This window comes from Lynx rufus, unplaced genomic scaffold (assembly GCF_022079265.1).
Source record: "Lynx rufus isolate CCGP_SWC_20201006 ecotype Redwood Valley unplaced genomic scaffold, mLynRuf1.p SCAF_9, whole genome shotgun sequence".
NCBI lineage: Eukaryota > Metazoa > Chordata > Mammalia > Carnivora > Felidae > Lynx > Lynx rufus.
In genome coordinates, this window is record NW_025814897.1 from 6776865 (window position 1) to 6797913 (window position 21049).

Here is a 21049-nt window from a genome sequence, read left to right on the forward strand (position 1 = left end):
AGCATCTTTTTTGAAAAAAAATTTTAAATGTTTATTTTTGAGAGAGAGAGAGAGACAGAGTGCGTGTGGGGAGGGGCAGAGAGAGAGAGGGAGACATAGAATTTGAAGTAGGCTCCAGGGTCTGGGCTGTCAGCACAGAACCCAAGGGCAGAGCTCGAAATCATGAACTATGAGATCATGACCTGAGTCCAACTTGGACACTCAACCCAGTGAGCTACCCAGGTGCCCTGACGACTAACAGAATTCTTTTTTGAATTGTGGGAGTGCCTGGCTGGCTCAGTCGCTGGAACACGTGACTCATGATGTCAGGGTTGTGAGTTCCAGTCCCATATTGGGTGTAGTCATTAGAAAAGGGGCACCTGGCTGGTTGGGTCGGTGAAGCATGGGATTACATCTCAGGTGGGTCCCACCTTGGGTGTAGAGCCTACATAAAAATAAAATGAAAAAAAGTTACTTAAAAGATAAAATTAAATTTAAAAAATTCTTAATTGTTCAGTAAAGTTAGCTGTTAATATGCATTCTATTCCCCTCCTACTGAAATAGCTGCAAAAGTATCTCATCATAAATTAAAACCTAATCAGATGTCTGAATAATACTTTAATGAGCTGTGTAGACCTAAGCCGCAGAAAACACTCAGGTGACACCACACCCCTGGCACTACACGGTCGGAAGTGCGAAGACTGGAGCAGCGGCGCCTCCCGACCCTTCCGGGCTCAGGCCCGCTCCTCCGGCCAGAAGGTCTTCCGTGGCCCCGCCCCCCCAGATGTCGGCCAATAGCTGCGTGCATCGTCGCCGTCCGGGGCTCCTATTGGGGAGCGGGCGGGGCGCGGCGGTCCGGGGTGGGCGGGGCAGCGGCGCGGGGACCCCTGGCGTGCGCCGGCAGTCTCCACGTAGAAGGTGTCCCTGGGTGCTTGGTGGTCATGGCTGTGCTGGCGGCTCTCCTGCGTGGCGGCGCCCGTGGGCGCGGCCACCTGCTCCGGAGGCTGATGCGGGTGAGAGGGGTTGGGACCCGGGCTGCAGAATGCCGGCCCGCGCAGGGAAGGACCCGCGAAGCTCCAGGCGCAGGCCTCGGGAACTCTCGCCGGGAAGCCCACCTGTACCGCGCATGCTCCATGCGCGCCGCTGCCTGGCGCCTGCGGGGACCCGCGCGTTGGTTGTGCGGGGCTCGGACCGTTGCAGGCCGAAGGGTCCCTCCCTGGCGGGCACCCTGAGCGAAACGTCTTCCCCGGGGTTTTCCTTCTTTCCTTTAAAATTTTTCCCGGGATTAAAAAACAAAACAAAACATGTTTGTGAGCATCGTTGTCAGGATGTTTTATGTTCGTGCAGTAGGTCATCATTGGGTTTGCGAGACGTGAGGCCCTAAGGGGGAATAGAAAGAGGCCCTTGGTGCAGCTCAAATTTGCCAGGGATTCAGGATCTGGCAAAATGTAGGGATTAGTAAGACTTCAGGGTGTGGCTGGTGAGGCCTGAGTTTTCCAGGCTGATTGGGGTAATACGCTTTGAAGTCCACCCACGTCATTTTTTATGAGTTGGGATTTGACCCAAGTCAGTGGAGACCGTTGATGTGGTTTTTTTTTTTTGGAGGGGGGGGAGTTGTCATAGCCAGAGATCTGGAGGATTGAAGTGGGGGAGAAAACCATTGTCTGTTTTGGTTTGAGGTAACTTGAGCTGCATGCTGGCAACAGAAGCTGCAAAAGGGAGCAGCATTATGCAAGAGATTTATGAAAGAATAAATGTGGAACTTGACAGGGAGGGTGCAGGGCCAAGGGTAAAAGAAGAGTCTAAAAATAACCCCCGGTGACTGAGCAAATAGAAAAGGCAGGAAGAGTGGGTTTCCAGGAACCAGGAGTTCTTTTCTTCTTTCTTTCTCCCCCTCCTACCCCCACCTAGCTGCAGAGGGGAGTTGGGAAATGTACCAGGATCAGTTCTTACTGAGCTTGTTTGGTATTTCATGGAATGATTGGGGAAGTCAGGGTTTCAGCCAGTGTTGACCAGGTGAACTAGGTCCTGTTAAGAAATAAACACAGATGCAGAGCCTTCTTAATTTATAGTTAAGATATTACCGTCAAACACACAGTTGCTGATGAAAGAGTGGAGCTGTAAGTTCACAGCGTTGGTAATTTGAATTAAGTGGTCATTTACTGAACTACAGAAATCTGTTGTAAGGGGATTTTCAGTGTTCAGTGCCAGTTTGTTGAATGGAATGTGACTGTTACCCTTGGCACACAAGTGTCTCATGATCAGCAAACCTGAACGGACTTCATTGGAGCCTGTTGCCCTGCTAGCTGTAATCACTAAGCGGCTGGGGGTAGATTTCCCTGCCACTCATTCAAAGAATACCAGCGCTTTTCTTTTTTTGTATTATTTTTCTTCCTGTTTACCTTCTTGATACTACTGAGCATCGCCTCCTTGAAGCTCCTATTTTGACCCAAAACTATTGCCTTTTAAAAAAATGTTTGTTTATTTTTGAGAGAGACAGAGGGTGAGTGTGGGGAGGGACAGAGAAAGAGGGAGACACAGAATCCGAAGCAAGCTCCCGGTTCTGAGCTGTCCGCACAGAGCCCCATGCGGGGCTCGAACTCACTAACTGTGAGACCATGACTGGAACCAAAGTTGGATGCTTAACTGACTGAGCCACCCAGGAGCCCTTTTTTTGTTTGTTTGTTTTTGTTTTTGTCTTAAATACTCGAACTGATAAAACAGATTACTGCATTGTGCCTGTCCTGGGTCTGTTTGTTGTCAGATTCCTTTCTGCCCTCTGTATTGCTGCAGGGCTTCCTCTTGGGTGTGCAAACATCTAGGGTCTACCAGCTGACTTCTGGCTGTGTTCAGAGGCTGGTAAGAGATTGGGAGATAGGAAGGGAGAAGCCAGGATTATTTTCTCTCCGTCTGCCCTTAGATGGTGTTGCGGACAAAGTCAGTGGCTCTTTTGGTTCTTGTTTTTGGAAGGTGACCCTGACCCCTTGGCTTTGGTAACCTTGGTTCTTCCCTTTGTCCTAACGTCCTAAATGTGCTAATGCCTTTCTGTTGTTAATCTGCACTGCCTGTCTCCTGTTGTTCTTAGCTTTCCTATCACCTTTGTATTTAATCTCTGCATTCAGGTATGTTTCAAATGCAGGTTTTCATTTTCCTCGTTGAACCCTGGTGGATACACTTCCCATTCCCTTTCACCCCATGGTTTTTGCACCTCAGTCCGTCGGCCTGCTTTCTTACTCAGGCCAAAAGAAAAGTCAGGGTATTGCCGTAAGCTGTTGGATGTGCTAATAAACATAGGCAGAGAAGGAGAGATTCCAGAGGTAGCCTGGAAGTAGAATCTGTTGCCCTTCATGACTAATTGGCTAAGAAGAACTGAGCGAGAAGGAGTTAGGTATAATTTGGGGGCCTTGGCCTGCCATTTAGCGGACGGTAGAGGTTTTCAGAGGAACAGATGTGGGGCAGTAGACAGAAAGTGATGAGTTGTATTTTGGACTTGAGTTTGGAGTTGCCAGTTAGAGGAAACGGTGTGGCCTGTAAGAGAACTGCGTGAAATACACATTTGGAAACGACCAGCTGCGGTCGGCGGTAGCCTTCGCAGGCATTGATGAGCTCCGTGCATGGAGGGAGAAGAGAGCAGGATTCGCGTGGGGCCTTAGGGAGACAGGGCATTTCAGGACAGGTTGGACAAGCAGGATCCTGTGAAGGGGAGGGCAGAGAGCATGGCATCATGGGAGGAAACCCTGGGCAAGAGACTGTGTCTGAAAGCCCAGGGAGGGGAGGTTTTCAGCAAGGGGGATGTGTTAGCTTTCTTGGGCTACTGTAACAAAATTGTGCAATTTGGGCAGCTTAAAACAAGAGAAACGTTTGAGAGTTCTGGAGGCTGGAAATTCCAAAGTCATGGTGTTGCCATGACCCGCCCCCCCCGCCCCCCCCCCCCCCCATTCCTGTAGGGAAATCCTGCCTTGCCTCTTCATCCCTTCTGGTGGTTTGCTGGCGATCTTTGGAGTTCCTTGGTTTGTTGATACATGGTTCCAGTTCTCTGTCTGCACTGGGCAGTCTCCCCCAGTCTTCTGTTTTCTTCTGTGCATGTCTGTCTCTGTGTTAAAATTCTCTTTCTGTAAGAACGTCAGTCCTACCGGATTAGGGCTACTCGTCTTGCTTGTTTCCATAAGGACCACTGTCTATAAAGTTACAGCCTAAGGTACAAGGGTTAGGTCTTCTTTGTTTTGGCAGGGTTGGGAAGTGGAGCACAGTTCAACCCGTAACGGGGCACTCAGACTGTAAAGATTTAATATAACAAGGTAGTTAGGTAAGATTTTTTTAACAGTGGGATTAGAGAAATGAAATACCTACATTGAAAACTGTTGCTTGCAATTAGCATAACTTTTTTAAGTTTGTGTATTTGTTTTGAGGGAGGGGGAGAGAGAGAGAGCGCCAGTGGGGAAGGGGCAGAGAGAGAGAGAGAATCCCGAGCAGGCTCTGAGCTGTCAGTACAGAACCCGACCCGGTGCTCCATCCCACCGACCAGGAGATCGTGACCTGAGCCAAAGTCCGATGCTTAACAGGCTGAGGCTGAGAGACACAGGCGCCCCCTGATTGACATTTTTAAAGCTGGGTGCAGGGAACTGGGCAGGAGGCTGTCATATTGGTGGGAGAGCGGGACAGGACCTGGTGGCAGTAGTGGAGGTGGAGAGGGGGAAGAATTTAGGTGTATTTTGGACACGGGAGTGCCCGCATCTGGGGTAGGGTATCTGGGTTTTGGGGAAGGTGAAGGGTGAGTCTTACGGTCTGGCCTTGAGCGCTTGGGTACTGCGATGTTTGGAGGTGGGACTTGCCGGGAGGCAGCCAGTTTCCTGGGGTGCAAATTGAGGGCAGTGGTTTGGACACGGAACTGAGGCCAACGAGGTGGTGCTTGGATCCTGAGTCTGCAGGTCGGTGGGGAGGTCAGGCTGGAGACAGTTTGCAGGTCATCTGGGCGACCGTGAGGCCGAGGGAGAAGGGAGGCCCCGGCCCTGGGCGGGCTGGGAGGGGTGACACAGCCCAGGACCCTGTGACTGTGGACGCCGAGGAGAGGGAGGCCTCAGTTGGTGGTCCCGGCGCCCTGCGGTGGAGGGGACCCGGCTGGAGGAGGCCCAGGCAGGGAGCCCGGGCCGGACCCGCTTCCCGAGACCGAGACCGAGCGGCTTGCCGGCCGCGCGGACCCTGCTGAGCTGGTGCCAGGCCGGGGGTGGACGGGGCGTTGGTGAGCGGCCAACCGTAGGCCACCTGTTGGAGAACTTGGGGACCGGGAAGCCGAGCAGTGAGGTGCACGCTCAGGGTCGGCGGTTTGGGAAGTCTGCGGGTGTTTGTGTGGGAGGCCGCGGAGCCTGACTGTGCGCCTGGATCTGGGCGCGGGTGGGGAGGAGGGGAAGGTGCACCTGAACGTGCGGAGCCTGACTGTGCGCCTGGGTCCAGGCTGGGCGGGGGCTGGGGGGAGGGGGACGAGGAGGGGAGGCGCGCCTGAACTTGTGGACTGTGAAAGCGCAGCTGCAGGCAGCGTCGGGCCGGCGGAGAGGCCTGGGAGCCCTGGGTTAGAACCAGGACCCCTGAAGAGGCGGAGTGGCCCGAGTAAAGGCCGCGTGATTCCGAGGCCCCGCCTCCCTTCCAGACTCGCTGTGCAGTGGGGGTTGGGGGTTGGGGGTTGGGAATATTCACCGCGGGCGGCTCCCGGCATCCGAGGCATCATCGGCCGCGTTACTGGACCCTGACGGAAGGGCAGTCTCCGAGGAACTGCCTGTGCCTCTTGCGGCCCGTCAAGCTCTTTCCTCCTGTTGTGGGAACAGTTATGTTGCCTTCCTTTACTTCTCTGCCTGCCGAGGGCTCCCTTCTCCCCTGCCACCTCTGCTGTGACGCCGCGTTGGCCGTGGTGCCCACCGGCTCCGGCGCCCGGGACCCCTCCGTTGAAGGGCCCGTCATCCCCCAGTTGAGCCGGTCTCTCGGGGTGCCGCTTGGGTCACAGTCCACCCCGTCCATGGTGCTGTCGGCTCTGGCCCGCGGGAGGAGGGTGCAGTCAGAGGTACTTAGGGCTGTCCCTTCCACCCCGTTTGAGAAAGGACTGCAGCTGGCGAGGCCGTGACTGGCATGTTCAGTGCAAATGGGAACTTAAAAAATTTCTTTTCACTGCTTTAGTTACAGCCCACAAGATCGAGTATGTTGGGTTTCCATTAAAAGTGTGTTAGTTTCCAAATATTTGGGAATACCAGCGGGAACTTGTAATTCAAAGTTGGATCACAGAGGATAAGCTGGAATCCTTCACGAGAAGTCGGTTCTGTCCGCAGCAGCCCCGATTATATGATGTGTTAAGGGCGCACTTGTTTTCGCACAGCTGAGAGGGAGGAGTATGGGCATCCGGCAGGTGCACTTGGGTCTCGCCGGCCGAGGCCCTCGTGTGCTGCCCTGGGCCAGTGTGTACATGGGAAGCTCAGGAGAGTGAAGTCACATCACCAACCTGGCTCGTCTAATGACTCAGCTTCTAGACAGGTAGAGATGGCGGGGGAATGTCCTTTCAGGGTCTGCGCAGACGGGTTAGTCTGGAAGTGACAACATGTCGGTGACCTCTGTTGTGTGTACTTGTGACATATTTATTGGAAAGAAGAACTTAGAATGTAGAGTTGCTGCCCGCAGCGTTTTGTTGGAACTCTGTCTGGAGAGCATTGCGTCACGCCAAGTAAGCCTTCTCACTGATCCCTGGGGATGGTGTATGAGGCTCCCTGTGTTTTTTTTACATGTTGTCTTTGGAGCGTGGAATGTGTACATGTAATTTCGACATTTCTCATTTTGTAAGACTATGATGTTGCTGTAATAGAGGGATTATATTTTATGGATACCGGATTCCTGATGTCGCCTTCGGGAACGTAAATGATTCCAGGGGTTACTGAGCTAGTGAAGGATCAGGTCATTAGCAGGTGTATTTGACATCCCTTCCTCACAAAGACTGTAAAGACATCGCTTCAGAATATGAGCTGCTTTGAATATTGTAACAATTATATATATATATATTTTAATGTATTTCTTATGTTTATTTTTGAGAAAGGGAGAAACAGAGCATGAGTGGGGGAGGGGCAGAGAGAGAGGGAGACACAGAATCGGAAGCAGGCTCCAGGCTCCGAGCTGTCAGCACAGAGCCCGATGCGGGGCTCGAACCCACGAGCTGTGAGATCATGACCTGAGCTGCAGTTGGACGCCTAACCGACTGAGCCATCCAGGCGCCCCTAAATTAGGTTATTTCTTGTAGCAGAGTCGTTTATGTGAACTTTCTACCTAAGAGTGACTTACTCCGTCATATTAACCTGGGGAAAGAAGATGATCTTAAATGCTGTTCTTCCACTGCCCGGAACAGCACTCTCTCTCACGTTGCTGTTTGCATCTGTTATCTAAACGCTTGATAAACCAGTTTCTTGCGGTGACTGCGCTTCTCTCTGCTCATAACCACTCGTCGAATCTACTTTCTTTTCGTGCCGAGTTATAAATCGAGAGCCGCCGTGGGTTATTTGCGCGAAGTCAGGCCAGCCTTTATGTGTTGTGGGTTTGTTACACTGAGGTGTGATTGCCCATTGATAACTATCAACAAGAGTAGGTTCTAAATAGAAGTTGTTAGTTTTGAGTGTTTACTTTGCTTACTGACTCCAGAGGCTAAAAAAATTTATTCTTTGTTCTTTGTCCTGTAAGTTGTTCATTGCCAGGAAAGTCAGGTCTCTGAACTGTGACTTGTATTTCCTCAACTTGGTCTTGATGGGTTTTGTTCCTAAGAGCAGTGCAGAAAGAAGTGGGGTGTACGGCAAGGTATTTACCCTTTTCTTTCTTGAAAAATAATTTGTCTGGGAATATAGGCCATGTTTATAGGAGGTATGTTTGCCTCAGATAAATCAGTACATTCGTTAGAAGTGGATGAAGAAAATAACAAGTTTTATTTATATATTTTTTAAACAACGAGGATATTTTCTTGTGGAGCTCTAAAATTACTTAATTTAGAACTTAGATTTAACTTAAAACTACATTTTATAAAACTTACACTTAAAAAGGCCTAGAAATTTTAAGTTTATAAACTTATCTGAAGTTAAAGCAACATTTCAATGAATAGCTAAAAAGTGTATTAACAAAGTAGTATTTTTTCAGATTGTAACAGTGATATGCGTGGTGTAGAATGTGGAAATAAAAACTCGCGGAAGCAGAAAGAAGTCCCCATAACCTCGCTGCCGAGAAGTATAAAATGATGTAGGTTAATATTTTTTACACGATAACTTTATAATTGTTTATATTACAGGAAATAAAATACATGGAGCGAAGTTATGTATCAAAACCCACTTTGAATGTAAGTATAAATTTAAATCGTACTTAGAAATTTAAAAAATTTAAAGGAAAATGTGGTCAATAAAAAAAATGTCTATCTTTATATTTGCATGTTTGTGGGGCCACCTTGGGGGCTGCTGTGGTTGGGAATAGCTAATTCTTGAAATACTAGGTTAAACTCCCACATGCCCCTGAAGAGACATCAGTCTCCTGCCCTTGCCCTGGATAATAAATATCTGCTCCGTCCCCACCGTCTCCTGCCGAACAGCCTTCTCTCTCAACTGGGCCGTGTTCGTCCTGACTCTCAGGGACCCTCTTTATACCATGAGGGACGTGTAGAGGCCACATGGAAGATACTAGCAGAAAGAAACTGAACCAGGCTGCGTATTAGGTAGGAAGGACCATCATCTGATCACCTGGTGCTTTCTGAGGGGCTCTCTTTGTTTTCCGAGTCCCTCAAATGACTTCTTAATGGCCATAAATCTTTTTTTTTTTTAACTTAAAAAAAAATGTTTATTTATTTTGAGGGAGGGGGGGAGACAGAGAGAGGGTGCACAATTCGGCGAGGGACAGAGACAGAGAGGGAGAGAGAGAATCCCAAGAAGGCTCCACACTGTCAGTGCTGAGCCCCATGTGGGGCTTGAACCCACAAACCGTGAGATCATAACTTGAGCCTAAGTCAAGAGTTGGACGCTTAGCTGACTGAGCCGCCCAAGTGTCCCTAATGGCCAGAAATCTAAGGAACACTTCCCTTATTTATCTCCGGCCTTAGGAGAATGCCCAAGGCAAGTGTGAGGAGAAGACTGTTAAAATAGTTTGACAGTGTCTAAGAGGGCTTTATCTATTTTTTCTTATGGTTCATATTAATATTATCTTACTAATCACTTAAGAAATTATGGTTGTGCCGTGTCCTCCTTGCATGGCCCAGCCCCGTCCACCCAGCACGCAGGTCTGGACCGCCCCCCGCCCAGAGCCGCCGTCAGTGAAGAAGCCTTTTGGTTAGCGCCCTTGACGGTGCAGGTGGCAAGGAAACTGATCGTTTCCTAAATTGTGACGGCGTAGTAGAATCAAAACTCAGGCTTCTGGTTTCAGACCTCTTGTGGACAATGGGGAAGCATCTGTGCCTGCTTTAGACTTGGTTTGTCTGAGGTTTTCAGTTAGATCTTAAATCCTAAAGCACCATTATTGGATTGATTAGTCTTACCGCTATTCAAATATTGAGATGGTTTTAAGGAGTAGTCATTCATAAAAAGTCTGTTTTTTTAGATAATAAAGCGGGTCCCCTTATCTGCGACCCCGCTTTCCATGGTGTCCGTTCCCAGTGGTCAGCCTGGGCCTGGAAGGAGACGATCCTCCTTGTGATGTCCCCAGAAAGCCAGTAGTAACCTAACGCTCCGTCCCAGTGCCTGGCCGGCTCACCTCACGTCACCTGCGTCCGTGGGCATTTTATCATCACCCACCACGGTGGTCCTCAGGGGGCATCCAGGACAGTAAGATCCTGAGAGAGGGGCCATGTGCACGTGACTTTGATGCCAGTATATTCTTGTAGTGGTTCCGTTTGACTGGTCATTGTTGTCAGCCTCTTACTGTGCCTGACTTATGAATTGAACTCCGTCACGGCTGTGCACACGTAGGAAAACCAGTATAGTGTTCATTTCTCTCCGGTTTCAGGCGTATCCCCTGGGCATCTGAGAAGGTATCCCTGGTGGATAAGGCTGGGGGACCACTGTGGATCTGTGAGTGATGTTGATTTAATGAGAGAGGGTTTGGGTGAAATTTTGAAATAGTTCTTCCCATCTTGTGTCTTGCCAGGAAGTGGTCATAGTAAGTGCCGCGAGAACGCCCATTGGATCCTTTCTAGGCAGCCTTTCCTCCCTGCCAGCCACTAGGCTTGGTTCCCTTGCAATTCAGGGGGCCATTGAAAAGGCAGGTCAGTAGTTGCTTGGCTTTTTTTTTTTTTTTTTAAATAAGTAAACTCTGTGCCCAACATGGGGCTTGAACTCATGACCCGCGATCAAGAGTCGTGTGTTCCTAAGTGTTGAATCGCTCTATTGTACACCTGAAATGCATTCTACACTGTGTGTTAACTGACTGGAATTTAAATAAAAACTGACGAGAAAAGAAAGCAAGAGAGTCGTGTGCTCTGCCCACGGAGCCAGCCAGGCACCCCAGCTCCCGTGCTTTTCTGTGTTGAGGGGGGCAGTGATTAAATGGAACAAGTATTTGTTTTGCACTAACTGCATACATAACATTTAGAAATGACTTAATGCCTTCCATTTCTTTTATTTTTAACGCTTATTATTTATTTTGAGAGGGAGGGAGGGAGGGAGAGGGAGTGCGCTAGCGGGGGAGGGAGAGAGAGAGGACAGAAAGAATCCCACGCAGGCTCTGCACTGTCAGTGCAGGACCCGATGCGGGGCTTGAACTCCCGAACCGTGAGATCATGCATGACCTGAGCTGAGATCAAGCGTCCGTCGCTTAACTGAGCCACCCGGGTGTCCCTCAATGCCTCTATTTCTAATTTTCTTGTGAAGGAATCTTTGTACTACAGGGCCGCCTGGCTGGCTGAGCCCGTTAAGTGTTCGACGCTGATCTTGGCTCAGGTCATGATCTCACGGTACATGGACTGGAGCCCTGTGTCCGGCTCTGTGCTGATAGCTCAGAGCCTGCTTCGGATTCTGTCTCCTTCTCTCTCTCTCTCTCTGCCCCTCCCCCACTCACACTCATTCTCTCTCTCTGTCTCTTAAAATAAACATTAAAAGGAAAATTCTCTCTCTCTCTCTCTCTGCCCCTCCCCCACTCACACTCATTCTCTCTCTCTGTCTCTTTTTTTTTTTTTTTAATTTTTTTTCAACGTTTTATTTATTTTTGAGACAGAGAGAGACAGAGCATGAACGGGGGAGGGGCAGAGAGAGAGGGAGACACAGAATCGGAAACAGGCTCCAGGCTCTGAGCCATCAGCCCAGAGCCTGATGCGGGGCTCGAACTCACGGACCGCGAGATCGTGACCTGGCTGAAGTAGGACGCTTAACCGACTGCGCCACCCAGGCGCCCCTCTCTCTGTCTCTTAAAATAAACATTAAAAAGAAAATCCTACAGTGAGTCTGAATCTTACAGCTGACAAAAAGAAACCATTCCCGCTATATAATGTCGTTTTATATATATATATATATATATATATATATATATATATATAATATAATACCTTATTAGTAATCACTGATTATTCAATTGAATAAAATACAGACATGCCTGTTTTATTTGTGTAACAAAAGGGATTCCGAAAGAAGAAGTGAAGGAAGCATACATGGGGAACGTTCTACAAGGAGGTGAAGGTCAGGCCCCTGCGAGGCAAGCGGTCCTGGGCGCAGGTACCGGGAATTGTTCTTCTTCTACACTTAAGGGGTTTGGCGCAGCACGTTGGAGGCCATATCCGCTTAAACGAGATGTCAGATGCGTCATAGAACATGGATTTATACGGGCAAGAGCGATGCCGTTGTGGGTTAGAAGTTAACGTGCTCTGTTGTGCTCATTTTAACTCTGCGGCTGTCGAAGAGTGTCTTCTTTTTTCACAAGTGTGACCTGACTTGTGTCGGTTTTAGGCTTACCTCTGTCTACTCCGTGCACGACTGTGAACAAAGTCTGTGCCTCGGGGATGAAGGCCATCATGCTGGCCTCTCAGAGCCTCATGTGTGGACATCAGGTAAGAAGCACCTCCTTTTCCAATATGTGGTGTCGGAAGTCCCCAAAAACGTCGCCCTTGAGTGCTTTAGAAGTGCGATCCTTTGTCCCGAGTCCAGCCGCTGTGGTGTTTGACGCTCGCCGTCTGGATTTGCTTATCGCGCTTGGAGGAGACGTCAGATGATAGCTTCTGTGTCTTGTGTTAAAAAACGGTTTTCAGCCAAGATGTTTTAGTCTTTGGGTGACTTTACTTGGTCTTTTTCTGAGATTCTGGGTGATTTACAACATCATGACTTTCTTATTTGCCAGAAGAAGAGGGTTTTCATCAGAGATGAGAATAAGGTGCTGACCCTGGGAATCCAATCCTCGACTGAGCCCAGAATTGATGACGCATTTATGGTTCCTACACACCCAGGTTCATTTGTTAAATTGTGCAGGTTTTCTCCTGCCTTCGCTGAATTTTTTTAATTTTTTGTTTTAGTTTAGAGTGTGTGAGAGAGCGCACGCGAGTGCAGGAAGGGCAGAGACAGACAGAATTTTTTTAATGTTTATTTTGAGAGAGGGAGCGTGAGCAGAGGAGGGGCAGAGAGAGAGGGAAAGACAGGATCCCAAGCAGGCCCGCACCGTCAGCTCGGAGCCTGGTGTGGGACTCAGAGCCGCAGATCGCGAGGTCATGACCTGAGCCGAAGTTGGATGCTTAACCGACTGAGCCACCCGGGCGCCCCATCCCATCATGACACACTTGAGACCGTTTTTTTCATCGGGGGCAAGAGGGTATTTGTATGTTCGCCGTGTAACAGATGTTGAATGAAGCCCACAGAACGCTTGTGTGCTGGAGCTGTGAAGCGGGCCTACTGGGTCTGCAGCTCAGCTCCTGTTGGAACTGACATTGTGCGTGTTCGCTGCCGGGCAGGATGTGATGGTGGCAGGTGGGATGGAGAGCATGTCCAACGCTCCCTACGTAATGAACAGAGGCGCTACACCGTACGGTGGCGTCAAGCTTGAAGACTTGATTGTGAAGGATGGGCTGACTGACGTCTACAATAAAATCCATATGGTAATTATTGCTTTTTAAGGAGAAATACCGGCTAGTATACAATACTGCTTGACCTTACTTTAAGTTTATTTCGAGAGAGTGCATGGGTAAGCTGGGGAGGGGGCCGAGGGGCAGAGAGGATCCTAGTCAGGCTCCGTACTCCGCGCGGAGCCTTCACGGGGCTCGAGCCCATGACCCTGGGATCGTGACCTGAGCCGAAATCGAGAGTTGGGTACTCAACCGACAGAGCCACCCAACTGTCCCTGCTTGACTTTTTAAAATAAGTGTGTTTTGGAGAGGAAGGATGGGCTCTGTAAATGCTCACTTTCACCATTCGTTTTGGGAAAATACTGTCCTTTGCCCACTCCATCAGTTTGACTCAGTTGTTGAATAAACCGCCCCACGGGGGGGGGGGGGGGGGATAGGGTGTGTCCTGACTTCTAATGACGGATTCCACAGTTGTTGAATTTGCCTTTGAACTGGCAACTTCTGAGCTCACTCAAGTACCTGACGAGGAGACTTGAGTGAAAAATTACCCGGTATCGAAAGAAGTGTATTTTTAGAAACTGAGTTTACCTGCTAACCACGGTTTTAGGTTATACAAAGTTGGTATTTTATAAGTTACGCCAAGTGAATTAGTTTGGTAAAGATCCCAACTTGAATCAGGGGAACTGTGCCGAGAACACGGCTAAGAAGCTGCACATCACGCGCGAGGAGCAGGACGCGTACGCCGTGGGCTCCTACGGCAGGAGTCAGGCGGCCTGGGACGCCGGGAGGTTTGCCGAGGAGGTCGTTCCTGTCACGATTTCGGCGAAAGGTAGACGCGTGACGTTCCAAAATCGGTTTGATTTTTAGTGGACTTACATGTTGTAGAAGTCTGGTTTTCAAGTAGTATGTTTTTATCTTTGTTCAACTGAGGACACAGATGGTTATGGTTACTAAAGGGAAACGTTGCCAGTTGAGAGAGAATAGAATTAAACCCAATTTAGTATCAGGTTCCACCTCCCCAGATTCCACTGAGAATAATACTTTCAATTCGAGAAATGGATTTGTTAAAAACCTTTGCAGTGTAAGTGACAGACCGTATATTAGCCTTTTAAGTGAAACCGGGGATTTATTAGAAGGGCGGGGCTACGCGGCTCTGGGCTCCACACCCCTTTGTCCCACCCGCATCCCCAGAGCCCCCTCTGCAGGGCTTGTGGTCACAGAGGTCACAGGGCAGGTGCCCCCCGCCCCCCCCCCCCCCCCCAGCAGACTAAATCCACAGTGAAGTCTTGTTCCTTTGGTTTAGGTTACATTTCCATTCAGAAATGATGACTAGGCTCCGAATGACGGAAATCGCCGGAGCCTCTCCCGGCCCCAGGGTCAGGAGAGTGGGTCGTATCTATGGTGGCAGAATAGGGAGGGAAGAGAACGAGGTGTGGCCACATCAAAGATCCGAATCGTCCAACTATTTAATAAGCTCCTCTTTCAGTCACTCTCAGGGCCCAGGGGATGGAAGGTAGCGTGGGGTCCCCTGGGCGGTGCGAGGTGCATGGGCACAGAGGCGGCCCAGGCTGCCCAGGTCCTTGCCCACGCATCGCACCGACTCACTGTGGTCTTGGCCGGTGATTACTTAAAAGACTTGTGTTTCAGGTAAACCAGATGTAGTGGTGAAAGAAGATGAAGAATATAGACGTGTTGACTTTAGCAAAGTTCCAAAGCTGAAGACCGTTTTCCAGAAAGAAAATGGTTAGTACTGTGAAATGAAGCGTGACAAAAAGAGGAGTGAATGTACCATAGCTAGTCTGGGAACCACCTAAGGATTTTTTAAAAAGTAATTCTAGAAAACATATAGCTGTTACTTAACATTTTCAGTTATGTCAGGCTCATGTGAAATGAACAAATTATGTTTATTAAAAAAAATCTTTAAAATCGCTTACTGGTTAATACCTTCAAAATAGAAATCCTAGGGAAGAGATTGTAGAATGGGTATAGAATGCAGTTTTTCATTCGCAGTTCATCTTGAAAGTGCATTGTGACATGAAAGTCGTTGAGATGTTAAATCCCTGTAAGATTCTTGACTAGGAAGCCGACAGCAGAGTTGTTCCCTGTTTTATCGCCAGTGCCAGGTAGGCCCTCAGTAACTGTCAAATGCTACCGTAAGTGGATGCCAGTGTTTAAATTAATGCTTTTGGAATCCTTGAGAAGGTCAGTTCTGCTTTTAAAATTGGCTGTATATACAGTTGTCGTAACCCAAAGTTACTTTTCTGCCTTTCCTGATTGAGTTTCTTAATACCAACTATAGGAGTGGATCAGTCGTCTCTATTTTTCAAAAAGCGTTTTATTTATTTTGAGAGAATGCATGCATGAGCAGGGGGAAGGGCAGAGAGAAAGGGGGGGAACAGAATCCCAAGCAGGCTCTGCACTGTCAGTGCAGAGCCTGAATCAGGGCTTGAACTCACGCACCGTGAGATCACCACCTGAGCCGAAATCCACTTGAACGCTTAACTGACTGAGCCATTCAGGCGTCCCTGGGTCAGTCTTTTTTAAAGTATCATATAAAATTCATATTACAGAAACATATTTTTATATTTTTAGCTGCGGTCTACTGTAGGGTGTTTGTTGCAATTAAAAAAAAGAACCTGCTTAGTTGACATAGTTGACATACTGTAACATTCCGATGTTTAAAATGTTCAGTCGAGGGGCGCCTGGGTGGCTCCGTCGGTTGAATATCTGACTCCTGATTGCTGCTCGGGTCATGATCTCACGGTTCCTGAGCGTGAGCCCCACTTCGGCCTCTGCACTGATGGTGCGGAGCCTGCTTGGGATGATCTCTCTGCCCCTCACGTGCTCACAAACGGACTGTCAAATAAACTTAAAAAGTTGAATGATCTTTAGAGTTCTTGACGTCTAACTTGAAGTGATTATAGAGAACAAGTACCTGGTTTTGATACCGAGTTTTTGCTTCTCTCTTTCTCTGGGGAGAAAAAATAGCGGGCTGGTCCGTATGTCTGAAGTGCAAGCCAGCACGTACCTAGTGCCATCACACACGTGTTTCTGAGCTAGCTTTGACCAGACGGGTCCAGAACTAACCCAAGGCACTCTTACACGAGTGTTAGAGTTAGCTCTGCGTGTGCTTCCCGGAAGCTGGAATTCTCGCCACGCATCGTGGTCATTTTTCACGCGGCAAACCACCCAGGCATTACCCTGCAGGAATTTATTAAATCGACCCCGGTGAATTCCGTGTGAAACTGTGTTCTCACCTCCTGCTCACTGGTGCTTGCAGGCACGGTCACGGCGGCCAATGCCAGCACGCTGAACGACGGCGCGGCCGCCGTGGTTCTGATGACCGCGGATGCCGCCAAGAGGCTCAGCGTGAAGCCGCTGGCAAGGATAACGGGTAGGTCGTGTTCTCGGCTCGTTTATCCCTTCACGTCTGCACACTTCCCGAAGTGGGGTTTCCATGCTGGTAATACACGGTGTCTACACGTGTACCGTGTGATGGGATGTAACTCATAGTGGGAGCGAGCAGCTCCTTTAACCTTGGTTACAACTTGCTTCACGGGAAGAGTGAGCTTTAAAAATTTTTGTCCTGTCCGGTATGAGGAGTGGGAGAGTACAACGTACGTGTTTTACCGTGGCACCAAGGAGAAAGGTAGTTATTAAAAGTGTACGAAATTAGGGATTAAATAGCTCATAATAAATGCCCGAGTAGCTAGATTTCCTGTGTGACCTCGTCATACCCTCAATCTCGTTACACGTATTTCTAGTTGTAAAATCTGCTTTGCCTTCTCAGTGTGTTAGACCAATACCATTTCGTTACTTACTAAAAGCCTTACAACTTCAGTTTTAGTCCAGGTCTTGGTTTCTTAACCTCAGCACTGTTGACATTTTGTAACCAATGATTCCGTCGTTGAGGCTGTCGTGTACTTTGGATGCTTGCAGGCATCCTCACTGGATACGGCAGGACGTGGCATCTGCCTGTTGCAGCGCCCACGGTTACGTGTAGATCGTGCCAGCGTCCCTGGAGGCCAGTTCCCTCCAACCTCCTACCTGTGAAAATCCATGGCTTATGATGACTAATGTGGTTTTATAAAGCACAGAATCCTAGAAAAGGAACAAATACGTTTACATCTATTAGGATTGGGAAGCTTGCATCTTTGCGTATTATATATAACAACTGTTAGCTATCACTTGTACAAAAGATTTTAACGACCTATTAAATTTTTTAAACTCCAGCGTTTGCTGATGCTGCTGTGGACCCTATTGATTTTCCAGTTGCACCCGCGTATGCTGTACGTAAGGTGAGAACAGATGAGGGCCGGTCCTCCACTGTGCCGGCCTCTGGTTTGTTTCTACCAACGCTGCAGGGTTTAGGTTTTCAGTGTCACTCGTCTGCTGAAGGACAGAGATAGCTTGGTTTTGAATCTTCCAACTTCTCCTGAAACTAATTTGAGCAATCCACAGACATCTTCAGTGGAACAGACAAAAACTGTGAATTATTTTTAAGTATGATGCTGAACCTCACACCTGGTGTGATGACCAGAGTAGGAGGCTGGCGTGGCAAGGGAAAAGGGGATACTGAGGGGCCTGGTTCTAGAATTCAAAGCACATATTCACTACTAGGAGGTCCCCATTCTGCAAGGGAACTGTTGGGAGCCAGTCTTAGAGTAAACCTAAAAACGGAAAACCTACCTACTCCAAGCTATCGCTCTGATAATGTCTCTCAGGGAAGTTGCTTTGTGTGCGTGGGGGGGGGGAGGTCACAGGAAGAGACGGTGCTGAACGCGTTGAGGGGCCGAAGGATCGCAGAAGACTGCGCAAATAAAGAGAGGGCGTCACCCTGAGGGAGAACTTGAGACCAGCAGCCATAGAGCAGAAATCAGTGAGGAAGAAGGGTAGAGAGGATCAGAAAGGATGGGAAGTGATGGTCTGGCAGCAGGTGGCAGATCGGAGAAAGGAACGGAACGGCATGGTACGGCCTCTGAAAGTGAGTGCCGCCCTGGAGAGCAAGGGGGGTCACAGGGATTCTGAAGGCAGAAGTGTGCTCCTGACCCCGGCCCGACTGAGAGCTCGACAGGTGGCCACGCTCAGGTGCCCTGTTGTTGCCTTAGGCTGTTGGAGCAGTACAGCTTAAAATACTGAGCCTGCTGGAGGAAGAGAGGAAGGGGGAGGAAGTTTCAAGTTCACAGTGAAAGGGGAAATAGCCTGATTTTAGAGAGAGAATCATCATCCAACCATTAACACCCCAAAGCCTTCCTGCATAGCTGAGGAACTACCAGAACAATAGCTGATAGAATAAAAGACCTGAAGTAATTTACAGTGAAGGTACAACAGCTAAGAGTGTCTGTGCTCCTGCACCCCACGGCAACTTTTATAAAGGAGAAACTACAGGAGATGTAGAGAAAGACCCACACTCTTTGATTTGGCAGACCAAGATCTGCAACCAAGCATCAAGGCAAATAGATCTCAAGGCTGTGAAGTCAGAATCCCCAAATCGAGAATACGTGTTCGTTTCAGGTACCCATGGAACATTCAAGAAAATTGTTTCGCTGCAAAACAAAGAAATGCAAAGAAAATCCTTTGCTCATAGTGCAGTAAGATGAGAAATTAAAGCAGAAAATAAAAAGGCCCTTCCTCCTGGAAACTAAGAAACTCCAAATTTAAATATCTGTTGCATGAGGGGGAAATAGAAACCCAAATTGCGGAATTCCAAGAAAACAGTGAAAATAAATGTTAACTGTAAAATTAAATTTTTAGGTTCTTAAAGATGCAGGATTGAAAAAAGAGGATATTACAATGTGGGAAGTAAATGAAGCCTTTAGTCTGGTGGTGCTAGCCAACATGAAAATGCTGGAGCTTGACCCCCAAAAAGTGAACATCAACGGAGGTGCCGTCTCTCTGGGACATCCCATCGGGTAGGTGGTTCTGGAAATAACCTGCGTCTGGGCTAGTGGCTACTTAACGACCTTTGTATCTCTGTCTAAACCAGACTGCTTCCTGCTCATTCCTATTACTCTTAACCGTTTCCTTCCCAGCGTCCTTGAAAGAGCAAACCCCACTTGTGACAGGACTTGATACCAAACACAGCCATGTCACTGTTGCCTAAGAACGGTTAGTTTTACGATGAAGAAGATTATTTAAAAGTAAAGTCTATGCTTGGGCTTTTAAAAAAGCCCTGTTCTGGAAACCTCTCTCTCCGGTTTAAGAAAAGGGGTCAAATTCTGCTGTCTGTAATGAAAGCCTTTTTTTCTTTTTAATATTTATTTCTGAGACAGACAGACACGCAGGGGAGGGGCAGAGAGAGAGGGAGACGCAGAATCTGAAGCGGGCTCCAGGCTCTGAGCCGTCAGCACAAGAGCCCGATGCTGGGGCTCCAACTCGCGGACCGTGAACCCCGAGATCATGACCTGAGCCGAAGTGGGACACTTAACCGACTGAGCCACCCAGGGGCCCCTAGACCTTTCAAGTTAATTTGGAATCGAAACAGGTTTTGGTTATGTATTCTATAATTTATTAAAGACCAAAATGATCTCTCCGTCCCAGGATGTCTGGAGCCCGGATTGTCATTCATATGGTTCACACCTTGAAGCCAGGGCAATACGGTCTTGCCAGTATCTGCAATGGAGGAGGAGGGGCTTCTGCCATGCTGGTCCAGAGGCTGTAGAACATCCGCGTGTCCAGAGCAACAACCTGAGGTGGCTCGAAGGGCCCGGCGCCACCAGTATGACCAAGTACCCGGGGTCAGGCTGTAACAAGATCATCTGTTTGGGGTTTTGTTTTTTTAACTTTTTTAATAACAAGGTCAACTCTCAAATCTTTTGAAATTCTAAATAAATTTTTTCTTCTCTAAATCTTTGGTAATCTTGAAAAGTTTAAAATATTTTTGTTATAAAGCTATACTAGTTGAAACACCAGTGTTCAGTATTAGTGACTTTTAAGTAGAAGCTTCCATTTGAGACCATCATAATTTAAGAATCCCAAGCAGATTCCACACTGTCAGCACAGAGCCCAACGTGGGGCTCAATCTCACGGAACCGTGAGATCAAGTCAGATGCTTAACCGACTGAGTCACCTCGGTGTCCCTCCTTGCAGCCTCTTCAAAGTGAGGGCAGCTGTTCTGTTACACCGGCAGGGCCTCCTACCATTAATGAAGAAGCCACAGGTAGTGTGGTCAATGTTGGTGGAAACAGGAAGATACCCATGTGCTCAGGTCTCGGATGGGTACAACTTCTCCTATCAGCAGGCAGGATTTGGGAGGACAGGGGTCTGAGAAGATCCTGGGCATTGCACTCTGGATTACGAAGGGAACAGACTGCCTATTCCGGTATGCCACAGTGCCTGTCCTTAAGCAGGATAAAATGCACCGTGTCTTGAATTTCATTTCCTCTGGGAAAAAAAACTACACTCTAGGCAGAGGCTGGGCTACGTATGCCAGCCTCAGCTGCAGAGCTCCCTCTGCAGGGAAAGCTCCTGTTCAAGCTGAGGTGGGCAGTGGGGAGTGGGCGCGGCGGGGGGAGGGGCAGAAACGGTCACTGTGCATGGTCTCCTGGCAAATACTTCATTATGGATCCTTACCTTAGAAGGAAAAGGCAACATAAGGAAAAAAAGTTTTCTTTTTTAAAAATGTTTGTTTTTGAGAGGAGAAAGACACAAAATCCAAAGCAGGCTCCAGGCTCTGAGCTGTCAGCACAGAGCCTGACGCAGGGCTCGAACTCAGGAACTATGAGATCATGACCTGAGCTGAAGCTGGACACTTACGTGAGCCAGCCAGGCGCCCTGAAAAAAATGTTATTAAGATTCAAATAATACTTAAAAAAATATATCTGTATAGTAGTCACAGCTAACGTTTGTGGCTCAACCTGGACTAACTCTTTTAATTCTCACAAAGACTCTCAAGAGGGTAGGTACTATAATTCTCTCTACTATACAGACAAGGAAACTGAAGCACGGAGTAGCTGAGGTGGATACAAATCCAAGCAGAACTCCAGAGCCCAAGTTCTTTCTTTACTCACTGTGCTCGGTAAGTATCTGCCGTGACTGTAA

General features: G+C 48.5%; 1 protein-coding gene across 2 annotated transcripts; it reads left to right on the plus strand.

Annotated features, from left to right (window-relative positions):
- Positions 1 to 887: 887 nt before the first annotated feature.
- ACAT1 (acetyl-CoA acetyltransferase 1) lies at positions 888 to 19857 on the plus strand. Of its 2 annotated transcripts, XM_047071364.1 has the most exons (12): positions 888 to 992; positions 8279 to 8326; positions 10117 to 10234; positions 11580 to 11675; positions 11907 to 12007; positions 12899 to 13042; positions 13688 to 13838; positions 14657 to 14752; positions 16290 to 16403; positions 17243 to 17307; positions 18764 to 18921; positions 19550 to 19857. In XM_047071364.1, the coding sequence occupies exons 1-12, from the start codon at positions 921 to 923 to the stop codon at positions 19668 to 19670; spliced, it is 1284 nt and encodes a 427-aa protein (XP_046927320.1). In that variant the 5' UTR covers positions 888 to 920; the 3' UTR covers positions 19671 to 19857. The 2 variants fall into 2 exon arrangements, with proteins under 2 accessions (XP_046927320.1, XP_046927321.1); XM_047071365.1 differs by lacking the exons at positions 888 to 992; positions 10117 to 10234 and having other exon boundaries at positions 8294 to 8326.
- Positions 19858 to 21049: the final 1192 nt, after the last annotated feature.